General features: G+C 33.7%; 4 protein-coding genes across 6 annotated transcripts; 3 read left to right on the forward strand and 1 right to left on the reverse strand.

Annotated features, from left to right (window-relative positions):
* The first annotated feature begins 2,366 nt into the window (after positions 1-2,366).
* On the forward strand, positions 2,367-5,004 carry LOC17877728. Its single transcript, XM_006283184.2, has 5 exons — positions 2,367-3,518; positions 3,679-3,897; positions 3,997-4,088; positions 4,173-4,465; positions 4,544-5,004. Exons 1-5 carry the CDS (start codon positions 2,394-2,396, stop codon positions 4,879-4,881), a joined length of 2,067 nt encoding a protein of 688 aa, XP_006283246.1. The 5' UTR covers positions 2,367-2,393; the 3' UTR covers positions 4,882-5,004.
* On the reverse strand, positions 4,989-8,139 carry LOC17877559 (3-hydroxyisobutyryl-CoA hydrolase-like protein 3, mitochondrial). Of its 2 annotated transcripts, XM_006285780.2 has the most exons (10): positions 7,890-8,139; positions 7,470-7,571; positions 7,253-7,317; positions 6,611-6,745; positions 6,419-6,515; positions 6,054-6,183; positions 5,788-5,966; positions 5,542-5,669; positions 5,358-5,459; positions 4,989-5,194 (listed from the first exon to the last, which is right to left on the reverse strand). In XM_006285780.2, exons 1-10 carry the CDS (start codon positions 8,104-8,106, stop codon positions 5,093-5,095), a joined length of 1,257 nt encoding a protein of 418 aa, XP_006285842.1. In that variant the 5' UTR covers positions 8,107-8,139; the 3' UTR covers positions 4,989-5,092. The 2 variants fall into 2 exon arrangements, with proteins under 2 accessions (XP_006285842.1, XP_023634539.1); XM_023778771.1 differs by lacking the exons at positions 7,253-7,317; positions 7,890-8,139 and having other exon boundaries at positions 7,470-7,541.
* Positions 8,140-10,624: 2,485 nt separating this feature from the next.
* LOC17879570 (putative sucrose transport protein SUC6) lies at positions 10,625-12,508 on the forward strand. Its single transcript, XM_006285431.2, has 3 exons — positions 10,625-11,968; positions 12,059-12,122; positions 12,208-12,508. The coding sequence occupies exons 1-3, from the start codon at positions 10,718-10,720 to the stop codon at positions 12,375-12,377; spliced, it is 1,485 nt and encodes a 494-aa protein (XP_006285493.1). The 5' UTR covers positions 10,625-10,717; the 3' UTR covers positions 12,378-12,508.
* A 2,586-nt stretch (positions 12,509-15,094) lies between these two features.
* Positions 15,095-19,243, forward strand: LOC17878707 (probable ADP-ribosylation factor GTPase-activating protein AGD14). 2 transcript variants are annotated; one of them, XM_023779016.1, is made up of 13 exons: positions 15,095-15,328; positions 15,562-15,698; positions 15,814-15,875; positions 15,972-16,059; positions 16,166-16,227; positions 16,304-16,766; positions 16,942-17,373; positions 17,466-17,600; positions 17,687-17,794; positions 17,888-17,968; positions 18,221-18,398; positions 18,492-18,531; positions 18,661-19,243. In XM_023779016.1, the coding sequence occupies exons 2-13, from the start codon at positions 15,600-15,602 to the stop codon at positions 18,794-18,796; spliced, it is 1,884 nt and encodes a 627-aa protein (XP_023634784.1). In that variant the 5' UTR covers positions 15,095-15,328; positions 15,562-15,599; the 3' UTR covers positions 18,797-19,243. The 2 variants fall into 2 exon arrangements, with proteins under 2 accessions (XP_023634784.1, XP_006286186.1); XM_006286124.2 differs by having other exon boundaries at positions 15,096-15,328; positions 15,571-15,698.
* The last annotated feature ends 42 nt before the right edge of the window (positions 19,244-19,285 follow it).

Genomic DNA, 19,285 nt, shown 5'->3' on the forward strand with positions numbered 1-19,285 from the left:
ATATATATATGTATATATATATATATATATATATATATATATATATATTGGTATCTATACAATTTAGGGAAATGTATACCTATGTTGCTTTCTTATCAATAAACTCTAATTTTTTGAAATAAATCTTATTATATTCAATTTTGATGGTGCTCTTAAGGTAAAAAGGTACTTTTCTTATCTTTTAATTTTTTTTTATATCATTAAACACTTGTCAGATTTGTGAATTATTTGACATGTGTAAAAATAAGACTAGATATAGGAATTGGAGAAAAAAAATAAAGAACTTTATACATAAAAAAAATCTTGGTTAAAAAGGGTCTTTCAATAAGATTACAAAATAAATTAGAGAATTTTTGAGAAATATCCCCTTTTCAAAAAATCCCCTACTTTTCTATTCAATTTCAAAATACCCCTTTCCAAATATGAAAAATTATAAAATTTTATATAGTTTATAAGGTACATCTAGCTCATTATTATTACTAGGAGACTCGATCCAAATATTTATAAGGTTTTAAGAGGTTCTAAAATGCTTTTATAAGGTTTTTACAAAGTTTACAAAAAATTATCAAGTTTTTATAAGGTTTTCAGAAGATATTTGTACGGTATTTAAAGATAATTTTTGTCTATATATATAATTTTTCACATATGATTTTTGATAAATTTCAAACTTCTAGTGGCTTTTTGATAAACTTTTAAAGAGTGGGTATTTTTAAAAAGTGGTATTGGAAAAGGAGTATTTTAAAAATTTCCCCAATAAATTATCGTTCTTGTAAAATTACAAGTTTATGTCATTAAACAAATGTCAAAATTTTGAAGCATTTGACATGTGTAAAAAGAAGTCTATATAAAGGAATCAAAGAAAAATTAAAGAAAAAGTATTGCACAGATTTCAAAAATTAAAGAAAAGTATTGTAAAACTTAAAGAAAAATATTAAATAAATAACCAATCAAAATAAACATAGAAGATTTGATATCTAACTTATCATATTAATTTGTTATTAATTATTATATTTCACCTTTAATTATCATACAGTTATATTATTATGAAACAAATAACTCATCATATCATTCATATAATAATAAAAATGTAGTTTTGCCCCGCATATGCCATGATTTAAATATTATAAACGAAAAAAGCTGTAACAGGTTAAAAATTCAAACTTGAGTAATATATTTATTTTAAGAAAAAATATATGCAACAAAATTTTTGACTAAGTAATGGGACATAATTTAAATAAAGTATATAACTTCAATTATTTTAATTTAGACCAAATATAGTCTAATTTGATATTTTATTCAAAATTTCATAAAAATCTTAGATAAGAAAATGTATAAATTATACATACTCTATTTTCAAACATATATTTAGTTTAGGCGACGAGTTAACTAAAATGTCTTATATGATCAATGAGTTATAATCCTTATAACAGACAACAATCTACTATATTATTTTTGCAAGCATTTTATGGAGAAAATTTAATGCACTTTTATTGCCAAAATTTTAAATTTTTTCTTTAAAATAATATTATGTCGGATGAAAGTTTCAAACCCGTGTTGTATTGAAACAAATGAAATTCTTTTACCACTAGACTATATCAATATATTTGTATTATCATGTAGACATATCTTTGAAAACAGGTTAAAATTATTATGTAAAATAAAAATAAAAGCAATTATTACAAATTTTGTTTGTTTAAAAATAAAAATTATACACGGGTTGTATAACGAGACGGGTGTGAATCGCTATGAATAAAAATATCAAAATATCATTAACCTTATTCTTTAAAACGGGTAAAATTTCATTATACTATTTTTAACAACACCTACATAAGAATGTCGAATCAAAACAGATTTAATTAAGTTTGATATTATGCAATCTTAATAAGTCCTAAAAACAAAGCAGCATAATAAAAAAATTAGTCTTTAAAATAAAATAAAATTCAAAAGTTTTTGGCCCGGGTTAAAATTTAGTAATAACTATAATTGTAAAAATAAAATTACGATATATATACACTAACTAACATATTAAATTTTTAAAATGTAAAATATATAAAATTTTGTATAAAATAAAAAAATTAGAATCCTACTGATCTAATTGGGAGACAAGCGTTGAGTTTTTTTTTGACTGTTGAGATTGGTTTAGCAGCTTATCATAATTTTCAATTTGTAATTTCCTAATACGGTTATACCGGTCCAACAGGCCGGTTTAAAAACATCTCAGCGAGCAATTTGGTATATCTCTTTAATCAAACAAATAAAAGAAAATTAAAAAAAAGTTCGATTTCAAATTTTGAATCCTCGTAACGGCCAAATCTTCAATAACTTCTCCTATATCCTTCTTCGTCTTCTTCCTTCTCTGTTTCTTCCAAACTCACAAAAGCTCTCACTCAACAATGGCGTCACTAGCTCCCGGAATCCTCTTAAAACTCCTTCAATGTATGAACTCCGGCACTCGTCCCACCGGAGACCACAGATCCGCCACATTACAAGTCACCGGAATCGTCCCAGCTCTCGCCGGCTCCGATCTATGGCCAAATCAAGGCTTCTACGTTCAAATCTCAGATTCTCTCAACTCCACTTACGTCTCTCTCTCCGAACGAGATACAGATCTAATCCTCAGTAACCGTCTTCAGCTAGGTCAGTTTATTTACATAGAACGACTCGAATTCGCTACTCCGGTACCACGCGCCGCCGGAATTCGTCCCGTCGCTGGTCGTCATGCTTTCGTCGGAACTCCGGAGCCGTTAATCGCAAGAGTATCTAACGGATCAAAACGAGATTTCGTTATTCAGCCTGTTTCGGACTCTGAGTACTCTCTTGATCCTATCGCTGTTTACTTAAACAATAGAAGATCCGACGACGACGACGGTGGTGACGGAGATGTTTCGAAACCTAATGTAAGGCAAGCGCTTGCTCCGGTGAACCAAAACGACGAGAATCGTGAGAAAATTCGAAATCAGAAACCTAAAACGACGCCGCAGAGATTCTCATCACCAGCTTCGTCTAAACGGTCAGTCTCATTGGTGAAGAAGAATAGTTCTGGTGCGGCGGTGGTGGAGAGAGATCCGTCGCCGGCGGTTTCTGGGAAAGGGAGGAGATCTGCTTCTCCGGTTCCGTCGAAATGTGTGGTGCCGAGTCTTGCGGCGGCGCGTGAGGAGCAGAGAAAAGTTGCTAGAGAGCCGGCGATTGTTGTACCGTCTAGGTATAGACAACCTTCACCTACTGGGAGGAAGATGAATCCATCTCCTAGTGGAAGAAGAATGTCGATTTCTCCTGGACGAAGGCTTTCTAGTGGTTTGAAGATGATGTCTCCTATGGTTGGAGACTCTTCAGGGAAGAAGAAGATGGCGGCTTTTGCTGCAGGAATCTCGAAAGTTTCAGAAGCTTTGGCCGGTTCTTCGGGCAAGAATGGTAATCGGAAGAACTGGGATGAAGCTGAAGGAAATGGTCAAATTGAGCATAAGGAGAAGAGTAGTCTCAAGAATAAGCCTGATCATCAAGCAATTTTGCGTACTCAGGTAACAAAAGAACTCAGATTTCTCAGTTAGATATAGCAAATCTCATATTGGAGATTATTGTTTGGTTGAAGCTTTGTTTAATTGGATGATCAAATTAGTGTTTTGGTGAATGATTTGGTATGTGTGATGGTCTAATATTGATAATGTACAATTGTATTAGGCTGCTATGACGAGGCGACTAAGTGATGCGAATAGGCGAAAGAGTGATTCTTCATCTTCGGCGTGTGAAGAGAAAGCGAAGTCGTGTTCATCAGAGACTAATTTACTAGAAGAAGTCTCAGCCTTTGAAGGAGTTGGTATCACATATCATGAAAGGAAATGGACTGATGGTAGTGTTCCATTGGATAGCATTTCAGAGGAACTTGCAAAACTTGGAAAGGTGTGAGGCAATGTTTAGTGTTGGAGCTTACATTGACTTAACAACACTTGAGTGATTGATCCTTGTCTCTAATCATGTGATCGTGTATTGAATTTTTAGGAGGCTATGCAAAGAAGAGACTTTGCTGCTAGAGCTGCAGCTCGAGCTTTGGAGGAAGCCAATGCAAATGAGTGCATTATACGATGCTTAAGGTAAAACATTTAAAGCTTTCGCAATTAGTCTTGTTACTTTTATAAGTCTGGTCTTTGACACCTTGTCTTGGTTGAATACATCAGTAAATTCTCGGAACTTTCTTCGGCTTCCAAAGTGGAGAATCCGTTGCGAATCATCAACCAGTTTTTAACAATCTATGAAGATGTCATGAAATACAGTAAGATAGCCTCAGAAGACAGTTTCAGCTCGTCATCCGATCAACAAAACCCAATCTCTCTTTGGGTTGAAGCTGCATTAGCTACTAACCTTGGTGTGGTGTCACTAGTGAAAAGCCAGAACAGCCACGACTCACCATCGTCTCTGAAGAAATCAATGCCTACTCGTCTCTCTCCTGGACCAACCTCTATGAAGACAGGTTTGTTCCATATCAAATGGCTTACATATCAATATGCAGAGTTCTAAGTTTATTAATTAGCATTTGTTGGTGTTTCAGACAATATTGTTGGGATGTGGACAGACATAGATGGTATGAAGGAAACCGCAAAATTCGCAGTGAACCTACAGTCCGAAATGCAATTATGGTTCATTAAGTTCGTGGAAGAATCATTAGACAACAAAAACGCAGCGAAGCGATCTTTAGATGGTAGTTCCATAGCTGCTGTACTGTCTCAGCTGAAACAAGTGAACGAATGGTTGGACCGGGTCGTGTCGAACCAGGAAAACCAAATCACAACAATGGCTTTAACAGACAAGATCGAGCGGCTGAAACACAAAATCTATGGATTTGTTATCCACCACGTCGGATCTACATATGACAACTCTGCTTCTTGATTTCATCTTTTGCTTTTAGTGTCTTCAATGTTCTCACGCACGTTTCCATGCTCTGTAATACTATGGCTCATGTTTTTAAAGATAATTTATCAACTGCCCGAGAAGAATTTAGGTGAAAACCAATTTATTGAATAGTTTTTACAGTAACAGGCTTCTTCATCACTTCTTACTTTTGTCCACACACTTTAAACAGAGAAAAGTACAATGAGAATCAGACTTTTAACTCTTCCACTTCTGGACCAAGTGGTTTAAACAGAGCTTCCACCTCGTTTTCGTCTACCTCTTCAATGCTTGCCGGGTTCCATTTTGGGTTCTGCAAAAGAGTTTTCACGGAAGATCAGTTTTGTTTGACTCGAGCTAGAGAGTTTGTTTGGTATAAACAAAACTTTGGTTCCAGCATCGAAGATGATTAAGAGAACCAAATTGACGAAGCTAAATGAATGAAACAGAGAAATTTAGAGTGCCAATGAACAAACCTGATCCTTGTCAATCAAAACTGCTCTAACGCCTTCAGCAAAATCACAACGCAAGGCAGATCTTAATGCGATGCGATATTCAGTTTTCATCACACCATTAAGCTTTACAAAGGAAATTAACATGCAGTTTTAATAACTGTCTTAGTGTAGGAAATAATAATGTTATGTAAAAGTTGAAACTCACTGTTGTTAATTCGTTTGCAGTTTTACCCTTGGCACATGCAACATTGGCAAAGTACTTCTGTGTTAGGTTAAGAGAAAACGGTGCTCCTTTTTCCAAACCTTTTAGTGCCTCATTAGCCCATTCTACAACTGTATCCAAACATTTTCCAGCATTCACAAAGGTAAGGCAGCAATTTTAATTTTGTTTATAGTCTGAACGCGAAGAGTAAGGCTCTATGAGCATTACAGTTCTCATGGAAAATTATACCTGACGGCTCCGTGCTTTGCTGGTACTTTTTGAGCACTTCTATTGTTTCCTTGACAGACTTATTTGAGCTAAAGGCTGACTCTATTTGAGGCAACAGCAATTTGAGGTGGGGCTCAGATTCAGGATTGCCGCTATATTTTGATAAAGTTTCTTGGATGTCTTGATCCGGATCCTCAGAACTGCATCACGGATATGAATGAGTTCTAAACAGAGAAAAATGTTTCGTTTTGAGAGAAAGATAAGAAAGGAGGTCGAGAAGGGCATACAAGTTAGCTGACAAAATGGCTTCCTTTAATGAAGTTAGCTTTTCAGAAGGTACATAATGCGTCCCAAGACCAACGAACAGTGCATCTGATGGCGTAGAGATCCTTTTTCCAGTCAAACCAAGATAAGCACCTGCAGACATTTATGCCAGAAAAGTTGCATTGGCAATATACCAAAGTAATATTTTCTTTCAGCTTCTAAAACCAATAATCAGGTTTCACTCTATAGAAAACTTAGAAGGATTTAGCCGAAGAATCATCGTTTTCCACCAAATTTTGTGCATGCATAGATAGCAACCAACTAGGAATGACCTTTGAGTAGCACCTTAAAACTTTATGCAGTGAAAAGGATTTGAGTATGAACATACCAACAGATCCTCCTCCAGGGCTGTGAGCTGCTATATATGAAAACCCGACATCTGGGAACAAGCCGATTCCATTTTCTGGCATGGCAAGAACTGTCCTCTGGAATAGAAAACAAAACATGAAAACGAGTCAAGAAAATGATTCCAGTTATTACCTACACAAAAAGTGCAGACAAGTATTTTTCTCTTTAGTACCTCTGTTATCACGCGGTAGCGACCATGTCCAGAAAGACCTAGGCCAAATCCCATTGTTATACCATCCATCAATGAGATATATGGCTTTTTGTACCCGGCAATAGCGCATATCAGAGTATATTCTGCTGTGAATACCTAAGGAAGTAAAATATCAAAGTTAAATCATCTAAGTTCTAATGGCTAACATATGCTAAGAGAGGTCGTGGAAAGGCCAAACTAAAAGAGACCACACAAATGCCTGTTAAACAAATTAGTACACCATTTAATTCATTATATTCAGTTAAAACATAATAAAACATGACCTGAAGTATTGAGATGATCCTACATTAATATCAGTTTCGTGTCTTATCTTTCGTTTTTTATAGATAGGATCCATATGACGATGAGTACACACAAACAATTGATTTTTGGTAATTATCTTCACATCATCACAAGCAGTTAAATTAAGACCATGGCTAATTGGTTATTCGTTTTCTATTGGTTTTCTTACCTAAAGACGGATCCTATGATGTGAAATTCACCCATCGCAACAACAACAAAAAAAACCCCAACAAAAATGACTACATCGCATAACTCTAGCATCCTATATATTTAAAGATAAAGTATATTTTGCAGATGGTAAGGCATAATTTATAAAGAAACCTTTTGCACAAGAGGTGTGTTTTTGTCCTTTTGGATTTCCGCAGCAACTCCTTTAATATCCATCCCTGCACACCATTCATAGATAGTCACTCAAAACACTCCCCAGAGGGACAAAACTATTATCATTTTGCATTTATCCACTTCCACATAATGACATCAAATGCCACATAAATTCAATTACATGAAACAGTTAGAACACTGCAAACTATGCAATTACCTGCGCAAAAGGCTCGAGGTGTGCTGCCTTCAACGATAACACATTTGACTCTAGGATCAGATTCACATTCATCAAGAAAGCTTTTATACTTCACATCCATATCTGTAATATCAATAACATATAACCAATTCAGCAATTCTGTAATCCCCAAAATACACTTCACACACCACTGAATCAATCAGAGTTCATCACTGATTATAATCATATAAACCCAATTCCAAGAACACGATTATCAAAATTCAATTCATGATACAAAAATGGTGTAGCTTCTTCACATCTCAATCTAAACCTTAACAATAATTACTAACAAAACATCCAAAAATTCTCCATTCAAACCCTAAAATTTAGTAAGTAAGATCACCAAATTGGGAAACGAAAACAATCATACAAATAGAGAAGACAACTTTGTTTTTTTTTTACCAAGGTTCATGGCGTTGAGAGCTTTGGTTCGATCGAGAGTGATGAGAGCGACACCATTAGGATAAACATTCCCTTTAACGAAGTCGTCTTCGCCGGCCATCACTGAGAATTTCCGATTACGATCGGAGATTGAGAGTCTGAGGCGGTGGTGAGAAGAGAAGGTTGATGATGAGAATTTGGGGAAGAAGATGCGATGAGCTAAGGTTTTGATGATCATAGTGGTGAAGTGATGATGATACAGTCATTAGTGACGGAGAGAGATGGAGCTTAGTAGGTAAACACTCTTTCTCGATCAGCGGGTTTATATAAGAATGCATTTGCCATTACTTGACGATAATTTTAGTATAATACTAGGTTGCTACAGCGCGGGGGAAATAATTACATATATATAACTTTTATCGGATTAAAATATGTTACATTTTAATTTTGTTAGAGTGCAGTCGATTACGGTAAATCATATATTTGTATAATAAGTTTAAATAAAATAATAAAGGAAAAGCGAGTAAATAATCATATACTGAGTTTTGATACAATTAAAAACACGGTGAAAATTTAACAGCACGAAATAATATTTGTCGATAAATTATTCATTTTGGCCATTTTTGTAGTAAAAGTAGGAATATACGTAAAATTACAAATTTACAATATATTTTTTGAAAGTCCAACCCGTAACAGAATTCATTTCGTAAAAAACATTATTCGTAACTCGTTTTATCATTATAATTGTGATTTTAACAAACTACCCGTGAATTATCTAAAATTTACGTAGTTTGATATATAATATATTTTATCAATAAAAATTATGTCTCCTTAATTACATTTATGTCTTCAAAAAAATATTTCGATATTTTAAATTCTAAAAGTTTTATATATATGAACCTTTTATTTATAATATTTTGAAACTATTTGAAATTTTAAATATGCTCATGTAACAATGGTTTTAATATTGGTCATACTTATAATGATTTTAAACCATTGTCCAAAATATTTAACCGAGTGTAGTTGAGTATTATATGTCTGTTTTGAAAAATTCAAATTGCAACATATGCAAAAAGTTAAATTTTTATTAAATATCAATATTATATAGTGAAAGTAGAGTATTATTTAAATTATTATTAAATAATATCATAAATTAAAAATAATATCAAATAAACGTGAAAGAAGAATATTTTGTTTTAAAATAGATTGTATTAAATTAGTTAGAGAAATATTAGTAAATCCTATAATTAGTTATGGAAATAATACAATTCTAAAATTAGATTTGGAAGGTATCCGGTGTATGTATCCAAACCCATTAATCTATCCAACTTTAAAAGATCCAATTATAAATTTCGGGTAATTTTTTGAAATTGACCCGACCCGGAAGCACTTTTTGTACTTCTCTTTTACTAATATAGGGATATATAGTTATGTATGATTTATTTCCCTTTTTTAATCTATATTAACATTTTTGAAGTACCTTTTGGAAAATAACCTTTTATTTTGTATTATTTGCATAATAAATCCTTGCCATTTAAATAAATAACAAACTTTTAAGATAAAATTTGTAATTAAATTACACTAGAATCACAAAATTAAAAACTAATATTTATTACATTTAACAAAATTTCCTAAAATATCTCCCTAATAAATTGAATATCTCTCCAATATCTTTATATGATCTTATTTGTTTTAAAATTTAAATTATTACATAAACCATAAGTATAATAAAAATACAAAAAACAATTCGCATATGTAGCAATTTGAATTTTTGGAAACGGATGTATATTACTCAATCGATAAAAGAAAAAACATATATGTATAACGTCCCACATCGGGTAGAAAATTTTAGACAATGGTTCGGAACCATTATAAATATGACTAATATGAAACTTAAAAATCTAAAATCTTGAATGAAAGATTACAACAAAAAAAGTTTTACTAAATTTTAGGGAATCCAAAATTTTAAAATCTTGATTGGTTAAAAATGAGTTTTTAGAAAACAATAACCAAAATCTCTCTTGAAATCTATAAAACATTCAAGGTTTATATTTTACATAAATATGATTTAACGGGTTTGAGTTTTATGTTTTTCTTACGGGTTAACAAAAAAAAAATAACAAACATAATTTTTTTAGTCCCGCGAGTTACAAAAAATATCCTGCGAGTTACAAAAAATATCCCGCGAGTTAAGTAATAAAAATAACAATCAAAAATACAATTACACAATCTTAAACACTAAAAAGGTAATAAAATTAACAAATATAAAAATATATATATTTTTTAGTCAAAACAATCGTACCGCGGTGTACCGCGGTGTACCGCGGGTTAAAACCTAGTGCAAAGTGAAATTGAGTGAAAAATGAAATAAAATGGAAAAAAGAGAGAGAGACACGACAATGTTCCTCAAATTGGCTCTCTTTTTTTTTTTTGGACAAAAAATTGGCTCATTTCAATTTTTAGTCGTTGACTAAAAAAAACAAAGATTGAGCAATTTTGATACATACAACAACCAAAAAAAAAGTCTTATTTTGTTATATTTTGAGCTTTTCTAAAACAAGATTAGATGACTTTTAATGCTGTACGTAGACATATTTTGGGAAACAACCTAAGATAACTCTAAAACAATCATTCATATAGATAAAGATAAACAAAACTAATTTTGGTTGTACTAAATTTAGTCTTATGCCAAAACTCTAATTCATATAGGATTAGTATAAAAAGATTGACTTCCCTAAGCTATTGAATCACATAACCAAAACAAACACATCTCCTTCATCTTCTTCACCTTGTCCTTAATACCACCACCCTCATTATTAACACTAGCTCTCTAGGATAAGGTGAAGAAGATGAACGACCTCCAAGAAAACAACAGTGTCGCGGCTGCGGAAAAACATACTTCTTCTTCTTCGTCGTCGAAGGCTGTTGATGGGTCATCGTCGATGAAAAAGATGATATCGGTGGCTTCTATTGCTGCCGGTATACAGTTTGGTTGGGCTCTTCAGTTGTCTTTGTTAACTCCGTACGTGCAACTTCTTGGTGTTCCACACAAATGGTCATCTTTCATTTGGCTTTGTGGTCCTGTCTCTGGATTGCTTGTCCAGCCAACAGTTGGTTATTACAGCGATAGATGTCAGTCAAGATTCGGTCGTCGTCGTCCTTTCATCGCTATCGGTGCCTTTCTTGTCGCTGTTGCGGTTTTCCTAATCGGATTTGCGGCTGATTTTGGCCATAGTTTGGGAGACAAACTCGAAGACCGTGTAAAGGGCAAAGCTGTTGTTATCTTTGCTCTTGGATTTTGGATCCTTGATGTAGCGAACAACACTCTTCAAGGACCTTGCCGAGCTTTCCTTGGCGATTTGGCAGCTGGAGATGCAAGAAAAACGAGAACCGCAAACGCAGCTTTCTCGTTCTTCATGGCTGTTGGAAACGTATTGGGATACGCGGCTGGTTCATACACTAACCTCCACAAGATCTTTCCTTTCACAATAACTAAAGCATGTGACCTCTATTGCGCGAATCTAAAGAGTTGTTTCTTCCTCTCCATTACTCTCCTCCTTTTCGTCACCATCATATCTCTTTGGTACGTCGAAGACAAGCAATGGTCACCAAAAGAAGACTCCGAAGACGACAAGAAAACTCCGTTCTTCGGCGAACTCTTTGGAGCCTTCAAAGTGATGAAACGTCCAATGTGGATGCTACTAATCACCACATCCTTGAACTGGATCGCGTGGTTCCCTTTCCTTTTATTCGATACCGACTGGATGGGTCGTGAGGTTTACGGTGGTAGCTCAGAAGGAGATGACAACATGAAGAGACTTTACAACCAAGGAATCCACGTTGGTGCATTGGGATTGATGCTTAACTCAATCGTTCTTGGATTCTTTTCTCTTGGTATTGAAGGTATCAGTAGAAAGATTGGAGCTAAAAGGCTTTGGGGAGCTGTCAATATCATCCTTGCAGTATGTTTGGCAATGACTGTTTTGGTTACTAAAAAGGCCGAGGAGCACCGCAGAACCGCTGGCCCGATGGCCCTCCCGACCGATGACATCAAAGCCGGAGCATTGACTCTCTTTGCTCTTCTTGGAATTCCTCTAGCTGTAAGTCCAACAAAACTTGTCTTTCATTCAAAATTTTGTTACTATCACTATTGCATTGCACTAACATTATTTTTCTTGGTATTTCTATAGATTACTTTCAGTATTCCTTTTGCATTAGCTTCCATCATCTCAAGTAGCACTGGAGCCGGCCAAGGTATTTAGATAACAAATCATCTAAAAACATTATTAGGTTTATAACATATTTGTTAATAATGATTTTTTTGTTATTTTTTTCATAGGACTATCACTTGGAGTTTTGAATATGGCAATCGTTATACCACAAATGATTGTATCCTTTGGAGCTGGACCTGTTGATGCATTATTTGGAGGTGGAAACTTACCAGGATTTGTGGTTGGAGCAATTGCAGCTGCTATTAGTAGTGTTGTTGCATTTACTGTTTTACCTTAAGTTTCTTTGTTTGATTTGGTTATGTATATGCATACAAATGTCCGATAAATTAATGTGACGTATGGCATATATTGTTTGAAATATTCAATTAAAATTTCATCAAATCTTGACTTCAAAAGCTTTTTCCTCTATGATACTATGTCTCAAATAAAATTGAATGAAAGCAATAAATAAATAATTATATTTAGCTAAATCATCATTCAATTTATATAAGCAGTAAATAAATTACTGAAAGCAAATAAAAATTGGTTCTTGAGCTTGAATTACTTATAGCAAGTCATAATTATCTATGAAAGACATTACCCAAAATACTAAATTCTCGTTTGTATTAAGGTATTCTAACAAGTATTAAAACCTACTCCAATAATCTCACAAAACACCTTGACATCAATTGTTGGTTGGCTAAGGAAGTCTTTCTTATCCAAAGATATATCCATGAATCCAATAACATTTCTAGTGCAAGATAAATAAATTAAGGTGATAGCTGAATTGACTTAATTCAACTTAAAGCATTAAGAATCATCTAAGATAGATAACCATATCGATGTAAAAACAAAAAAAAAGATAGAGAACCAGAAAATCATGGGGGAATTTCAAAAATACAAATTTTCCAATACCACTTTTTAAAAATACTCTTTTTCTAATTTTTTCAAAAAGTCACTATAAAATTTGAAATTTATCAAAAAAATATGTATAAGCTTATATTTATAGACACAAATTATTTTATATGTGTGTAAATTTATATATATATATATATATATATATATATATATTTCATAAATACTGTATAAATATATTTTAAAAACCTTATACAAACTTTGTAAACCTTATAAATGTAGTTTAGAACCTTTTAAAACCTTATAAATATTTGGATTTAGTCTCCCAATAGTAATGATGATCTTGATGTACCTTATCAACCATATAAAAGTTTATAATTTTTCAAATTTGAAAAGGGGTATTTTTGAAAATGGATAGAAAAGAGGGATATTTTTAAAAAATAGTACACTAAAAAGAGAATTTCTCAAAAATTCTCAAAAATCATCCAATAATAAAATTAAAAGCAGTTACATAAATATCTCTATAGAAACCCAAAACTCACTATAACTCACATGACGTAAGTATACATGTATCACTGTATAAAGAATGAACATGAGCTTAAACCTCAAGAGCTTTAAAATTTTTAATGATAAATAAGAATAATCTTAAAAAACACTAATAACGCTCATAAGAACATGTCTTTTAAGGTGAAGTAAACCATTTGCTTATATATAAACAGTTCTGGACCTCTATGAAGGCGCACATTTTCCGTTAATTAGTGGCTTAATTTTTTTTTTTTTAAAAATAAAAATATATACAAACATTCTCATCAAATAGTTGAAGATTCATATCTATAAAATTATTATTTATTTTTTAATTTTTATATGTTTTCACGTATTCATTAAAAATATTACATGTGTTAAAATATGAAAAATGAGAACATTAAGATAAATTTACTAATATTTTCAGATAAAAAAATTCATCCCTATAAACTCATTGCTTTTTCAAAATTTTATGTTTTCCCTAATAAATGAAAGACACTACATTTTCAACGATAACTACATTTTTGATCCAATGAAATTAATGTTAAAGAGCTTATATTTTTATTTTGAACATCAACATGCATTGTGCGTACATTGGATAAAATATAAACTAAATATAATATTTTAATTTAAACTATATTTCAACCTTAGACATCCAGTTATGCAATCACATTACTATCTCTATTTCGTCGTAAAACCATATTTTAGTTCTACGCATATTTTTCATGGATAAGATTTAAAAATTTAATAACAAAACTAATCAAAGAAACAATTAGTAAAAAAATATATAAAAATAATTAGTAAGAAATCAAATAACATCAACAAATAGTTGGGGGAACTAAAAATACTTCTTTCCCTAAACCACTTTTCAAAAATACCCTTTTAAAAAAAATTATTGAAAATGCGAATCAAAATAAGATAGTTATCCAAATATGTGTGTAAACTTATAAAAATATGCAGACTATCTTTATATGTGTGTAAAGTCTTTTATATATATACAATATATATATAAAAGACCATGTAAATACCATAAAAAAACTTTTTAAATTCTTTTAAGGACCTTTTCAAAATCTTTTAAACATTATAAAACCATAAAAATATTTAGAATGAGCCTCCGATTAGTAATTACTAAGTACCTTATAAACCTTTAAAACTTATAAAATTTCTAATTTAATATTATATATTCTTTTTAATAAATATATATTTATTTTTATTTTAAATATAAAACGACGTTGTTTTGAAGTTTTACTAAAATCTATTTAACATTGACTTAATTCCGTTTAATAAATCTGTCAGTTAACTTAAAATGTGTCTTATTTGGCAAAGTCAACAAAAATTTACAGATTCGTTAAAAAGTCACTCAAAATTAGATATATATTTCACGAGACACATCATTCATGCTTGCAATTTATGAAAATTTTCCCGTTATTATTTACTAGATTGTATTATTTTGTTTTTTGTTTGTTATAAATTTCTTTTAAATAAAAAAACAATAATAATTCTAAGATCTATTTTTTTTTGGTAAAAATAATTCTAAGATCTATAAATAGCCATTAGTTCGACTATTATCATATCCCGTCAACGAGACAGACCACAGCCGTCGACGTCGTCAAGTCAACACCGGTCTTTGTCTTTTATAGTATTATACAAACTAAGATTCCACATTTAACGCCGTCAATTATTTCCGTCCATCTCCTTCCTCAAATCTCAAACTCCTCCTTGTACTCCCTTAATCCCACAGACCATTCTTAGCTGTACAAAGTCTCTCTTCTTCTTCTTCTCTCTCTCTCTCTCTCAAAACTCTGATTCAACAAAGACGACAAAGCGAAGAATCAAAATCTCCAGAACTTGGATCCTCGTTGAAGCTTCAAAGTAAGATTCTTCTTCTAAATCTCCTACAGTTTCTGGATCTATATGTAAGCGTGATCGTGATCGATCTTAGGTCTATGAACTGAAAAATTTTGTGATAGATTGATCGATTTAAGTATGTAATTCGTATTGTTCCGAACTCGATTTCGCCATTGTTGATTCGAACTACTGATCCTGAGTTCCTTAATTTCAGTCTCAACCTTTTCTGCCGAGTTTATCAATAATGATTCGAAAAGTTTGTGTAGTTTCTAGCTAGTGTATTGGAATCGGGAAAATGGCTAGTCGTGTTAAAGAAGACGAGAAGAACGAGCGGATTATTAGGAGTCTTCTCAAACTTCCTGAGAATAAGAGATGTATAAACTGTAACAGCCTTGTAAGTTTTTTTTGATCTTCTTGTTACTGTATTCATCATTTCAATGAAACTAAAACCAAGGAATGAATTTGAGACAAAGTAACTTTTTATGTTTCCTTGGGTATGATTTTCTTAGGGACCACAATATGTTTGCACTACTTTCTGGACTTTTGTGTGTACTAACTGCAGTGGGATACAGTAAGTTTCTAGATTCTGTACTTTAGATTCTCCTATTCTTGTGTAATAGTGGTTTTTGCAAGTGTTGTTGAGATATTCATGTGTGTGTTTGAACAGCCGTGAGTTTACACACCGTGTTAAATCAGTATCGATGGCGAAGTTTACCTCACAAGAAGTTACTTCTTTAAAAGAAGGTGGAAATCAGGTAAACAAGCTGAATCTCTCTTCTTTTGATGACTGATGGGTTTTGTTTTTTTCGTTGGCATTTGTGATTTTAGTATCTTTTGTTTAATGATTTTGCCTTGTAACAGCATGCTAAGGATATATATTTTAAAGGACTTGATCAACAGAGGCAATCAGTGCCTGATGGCAGGTATCAGAAATCTGTCTTATTGTTGTAGAGATGATGGGATGTTTTACATTGGCTGATTGGTTTTTATATCTGTCAGTAATGTAGAGCGGTTAAGGGACTTCATCAGACATGTGTATGTAAATAAAAGGTACACGAATGAGAAGAATGATGACAAACTTCCAAGTGAGACACGTAGTTCTAGTGGGTCTCGAAGTCCACCATATGAAGATGTAAATGACCGTCGTTACAGCGACAGATCAAGTCCTGGTGGGAGAAGTCCAGGGTTTGAGCCAGGTAACAGGAATGTTGGTAATAACAAAAAAAGCCCTGCTCGTCCTGAGATCTTGAATGATTGGCGTAGAGAAGATAGATTTGGGGGTAGAAAAACATCAGATGAGGGCTCCCAATCACCTGAACAAGTAAAAGACTTAGGTTCAGCTAGCCCTCCAGTAGCTCGACCTGTTAGGGAAATTTTAGGTGACAGTGTTATTCCTCTCCGTGTGGGAGAGCCTCCAAAACCACCTGTCAGCCGAAATATCGATGCTTCTGCACATGCAAAGGTTTGGCTTCATCTTTTTTTCACAGTGCATGTAAAATATAATGTCCATAAGAGCCATTGATATTCATGACCCTTTACCTAAATAAAATTGTTGTAGCACATGTATTCGAGGTAATACCATCTAATTCTTAGGGAAGAAAGAAACGTGTTGATGTTTTCTGTTTTTGTTATTTCAGTCAACTACATCATTGAGTAGTTTAATGTCCACAAATGAGAAGCCACCAGAAGTGAAGCTGCCAGAAGTGAAGCCACCAGAAGTGAAGCCGAAGGCTACTTTAAGCCTGATTGATTTTGATACTGATTTTGAACCTCCTGCTCCAGCTGTTGCAATGCAAGCACCAGAATCTACCACACGTCAGCCTGCTCCACAGCCAGCATCTTTGTCTAATGATAACTGGGCATCTTTCGATGCTGCACCCAGTGCCCCTAGTTTAAATGTATCACAACCACCACCCAGTGGAAACACTCTGGATTCACTTCTCTCCCAGTTGGCCGTGACTTCTTCTGTGCAAGGTCAGACGTATACACCATCTAGCGGACCTGGGCATCTTGGCCATTCCACGTCACAAATCTTTGCACCTTTTCCGAATGAACATTCAAGTGAACAGGTGGGCACTTTGGTGCATGCTCTCTCATAGAAAAGCATAAAATTCTGCTTCCAGAATATAATGTGCTTATGCTTCTTGGATTTTTGTAACAGCCATGGAACACGGCACTTGCATCCAATGTACATAGGTCAATGAGTGCCCCGTCATTGCAACCTCTTCAAGGAGTCCCTTCCGGTGGCCTGCAGTCTTCTGAGGTTAAACCTTCCGGAAGGAACGAATTACCAGCGGTATTGATTTATCTTAGCCATTTGACCTGTGCTTTCTATATCTTACCATCTTTGGGAGTGTAAATGACATGCTAACCTTTCTGCAGGATTTATTCACTGTAACCTACCCATCATACCATGCACCAGTACCTGGGTGGCAAGCTGGTCCACCTCATGGTATGCACTATGGCATGCAGCAGTATAATAACCCCGTGGTACAGTTTTCTAAAACATTTCTGAATCCATAATGAATTTGAGCATCAATGACACCCCAGCCTGCGTTGTTAATCTTCTATTTCCTGCAACAGCCTTACCAGAATGTCCCGCACCCAGCCAAGTCAATGAACCCTTTTGACTTCAGCACTGGGCCGCCATCACAAACACCAACGGTATGTCCTCTATTTCATTCAACTTATCCAAAACATGATATTTGTGCGAAAGTAAGCATGTTTTGGAAATTAGTTTTTAGCGAAATTGCTACTTGGCAGCTGAGCTGATGTTGACTTAAGCTCTTAATGAGTTAATTAGTTATACCCTTTCACTTTACTCGGTCAATATATACAATCGAACAACTTGACTTACCAAAGTACATATACAATAGTCCTGTGATTACATGTTAAGTAATTCTGAATACGGTACAGGAAAATATGTTCCCTTCCATGGCTCCTCAACAAGGTGCATTACCTCCTTCAGGCATGATGCCTTCTCATGGAGTACACAATCAATTACCTCCTTCAGGCATGATGCCTTCTCAAGGAGTACACAATCATTTCAATATACCTTCTCAAGTCTCAGCCCATCCATCTGCAATGCCACCAAGTAAAGCACGGCATTACTTTGTTATTCTCTGCTCTTGAATGATGTGTTTACTCTTATGAATTGTTTGCTAAACTATTTTCCCCCAATTTTCAGGGTACATGTCTCCTCCATTACCAGGAAGCATGCCACCTAGGTATGCCCTCTTAATTCAATTAATTACTTTTCTCTAAACGTGATCTCCATGATCCATACAAAAGCTGTTACTAAGCTTGCTCAAGCTTTAGATGAAACATCTGCTTATTTTATCTCTCGTATTTTGCAGTAATGTAAGCCCAGTTGGCGACATGAACGCTTCATATGACGCTCAACAAACATACCAAAATTTTGGAAGCTCGTTTCCTGCTGCGGTTCCTTTGAACCCACCTTCTTTCCAATCAGGAGGAAACCCGTTTGGGTAAGAATGAACGAGAATATTAGCTCGAGAGAGCTATGTTATGTTTGAGGATAGTGTTTGTGTTCTAAGGTGTAGTATAAAGTATCAAATCGAATACAAACATGGGTTAAAAAAAAAATAGGGTGAACGAAGGAAGGTACGAGCCATAAATCATGAAGAAAGAATTGGGTTTGTGATGAGAGTGTTAGATGATTTTTTTATAAGCATCAAAATGTTTTGAAATAGGTTTGATATTTATTCTTTGGTGTTTCTATATTTCATTTCCCCTTGTGATGTTTTCTTTTTGGCCATTGTCCCTTTAGAAAAAAAACTCTTCAGGCTCCTCCTTTGTGTTGTATGATTTTGTAAAAGGGCTTACACATTGACCATAACGTCTTGTCAAAATTGAATTTTGACAAGTTAAAAGATTTTTCTGTTGTGAGACTTTTAAGGTTTGGTCATGTTTCTCTTCCTGTCTTAACTCTCAACACCATTTGTTTGTAAAATGAACGAG

This window comes from Capsella rubella, unplaced genomic scaffold (genome assembly GCF_000375325.1).
Source record: "Capsella rubella cultivar Monte Gargano unplaced genomic scaffold, Caprub1_0 scaffold_7, whole genome shotgun sequence".
In the NCBI taxonomy this organism is placed as follows: domain Eukaryota; kingdom Viridiplantae; phylum Streptophyta; class Magnoliopsida; order Brassicales; family Brassicaceae; genus Capsella; species Capsella rubella.

What these genes read in the sequence shown, in the direction of transcription:
- LOC17877559 (XM_006285780.2), bottom strand. Translation starts at nt 8,106, where the DNA reads ATGATCATCAAAACCTTAGCTCATCGCATCTTCTTCCCCAAATTCTCA. An exon ending in ACCTCGAGCCTTTTGCGCAG is followed by an intron (nt 7,318 to 7,469) that starts GTAATTGCATAG and finishes AATGGTGTGCAG; the next exon opens with GGATGGATATTAAAGGAGTT. An exon ending in GCCATTTTGTCAGCTAACTT is followed by an intron (nt 5,967 to 6,053) that starts GTATGCCCTTCT and finishes TCCGTGATGCAG; the next exon opens with TTCTGAGGATCCGGATCAAG.
- LOC17879570 (XM_006285431.2), top strand. Translation starts at nt 10,718, where the DNA reads ATGAACGACCTCCAAGAAAACAACAGTGTCGCGGCTGCGGAAAAACAT. An exon ending in TTCTTGGAATTCCTCTAGCT is followed by an intron (nt 11,969 to 12,058) that starts GTAAGTCCAACA and finishes GTATTTCTATAG; the next exon opens with ATTACTTTCAGTATTCCTTT. An exon ending in TAGCACTGGAGCCGGCCAAG is followed by an intron (nt 12,123 to 12,207) that starts GTATTTAGATAA and finishes TTTTTTTCATAG; the next exon opens with GACTATCACTTGGAGTTTTG.
- LOC17877728 (XM_006283184.2), top strand. Translation starts at nt 2,394, where the DNA reads ATGGCGTCACTAGCTCCCGGAATCCTCTTAAAACTCCTTCAATGTATG. An exon ending in AAGCAATTTTGCGTACTCAG is followed by an intron (nt 3,519 to 3,678) that starts GTAACAAAAGAA and finishes CAATTGTATTAG; the next exon opens with GCTGCTATGACGAGGCGACT. An exon ending in ACCAACCTCTATGAAGACAG is followed by an intron (nt 4,466 to 4,543) that starts GTTTGTTCCATA and finishes TTGGTGTTTCAG; the next exon opens with ACAATATTGTTGGGATGTGG.
- LOC17878707 (XM_023779016.1), top strand. Translation starts at nt 15,600, where the DNA reads ATGGCTAGTCGTGTTAAAGAAGACGAGAAGAACGAGCGGATTATTAGG. An exon ending in TCCATCTGCAATGCCACCAA is followed by an intron (nt 18,399 to 18,491) that starts GTAAAGCACGGC and finishes CCCAATTTTCAG; the next exon opens with GGTACATGTCTCCTCCATTA. An exon ending in CCAGGAAGCATGCCACCTAG is followed by an intron (nt 18,532 to 18,660) that starts GTATGCCCTCTT and finishes CGTATTTTGCAG; the next exon opens with TAATGTAAGCCCAGTTGGCG.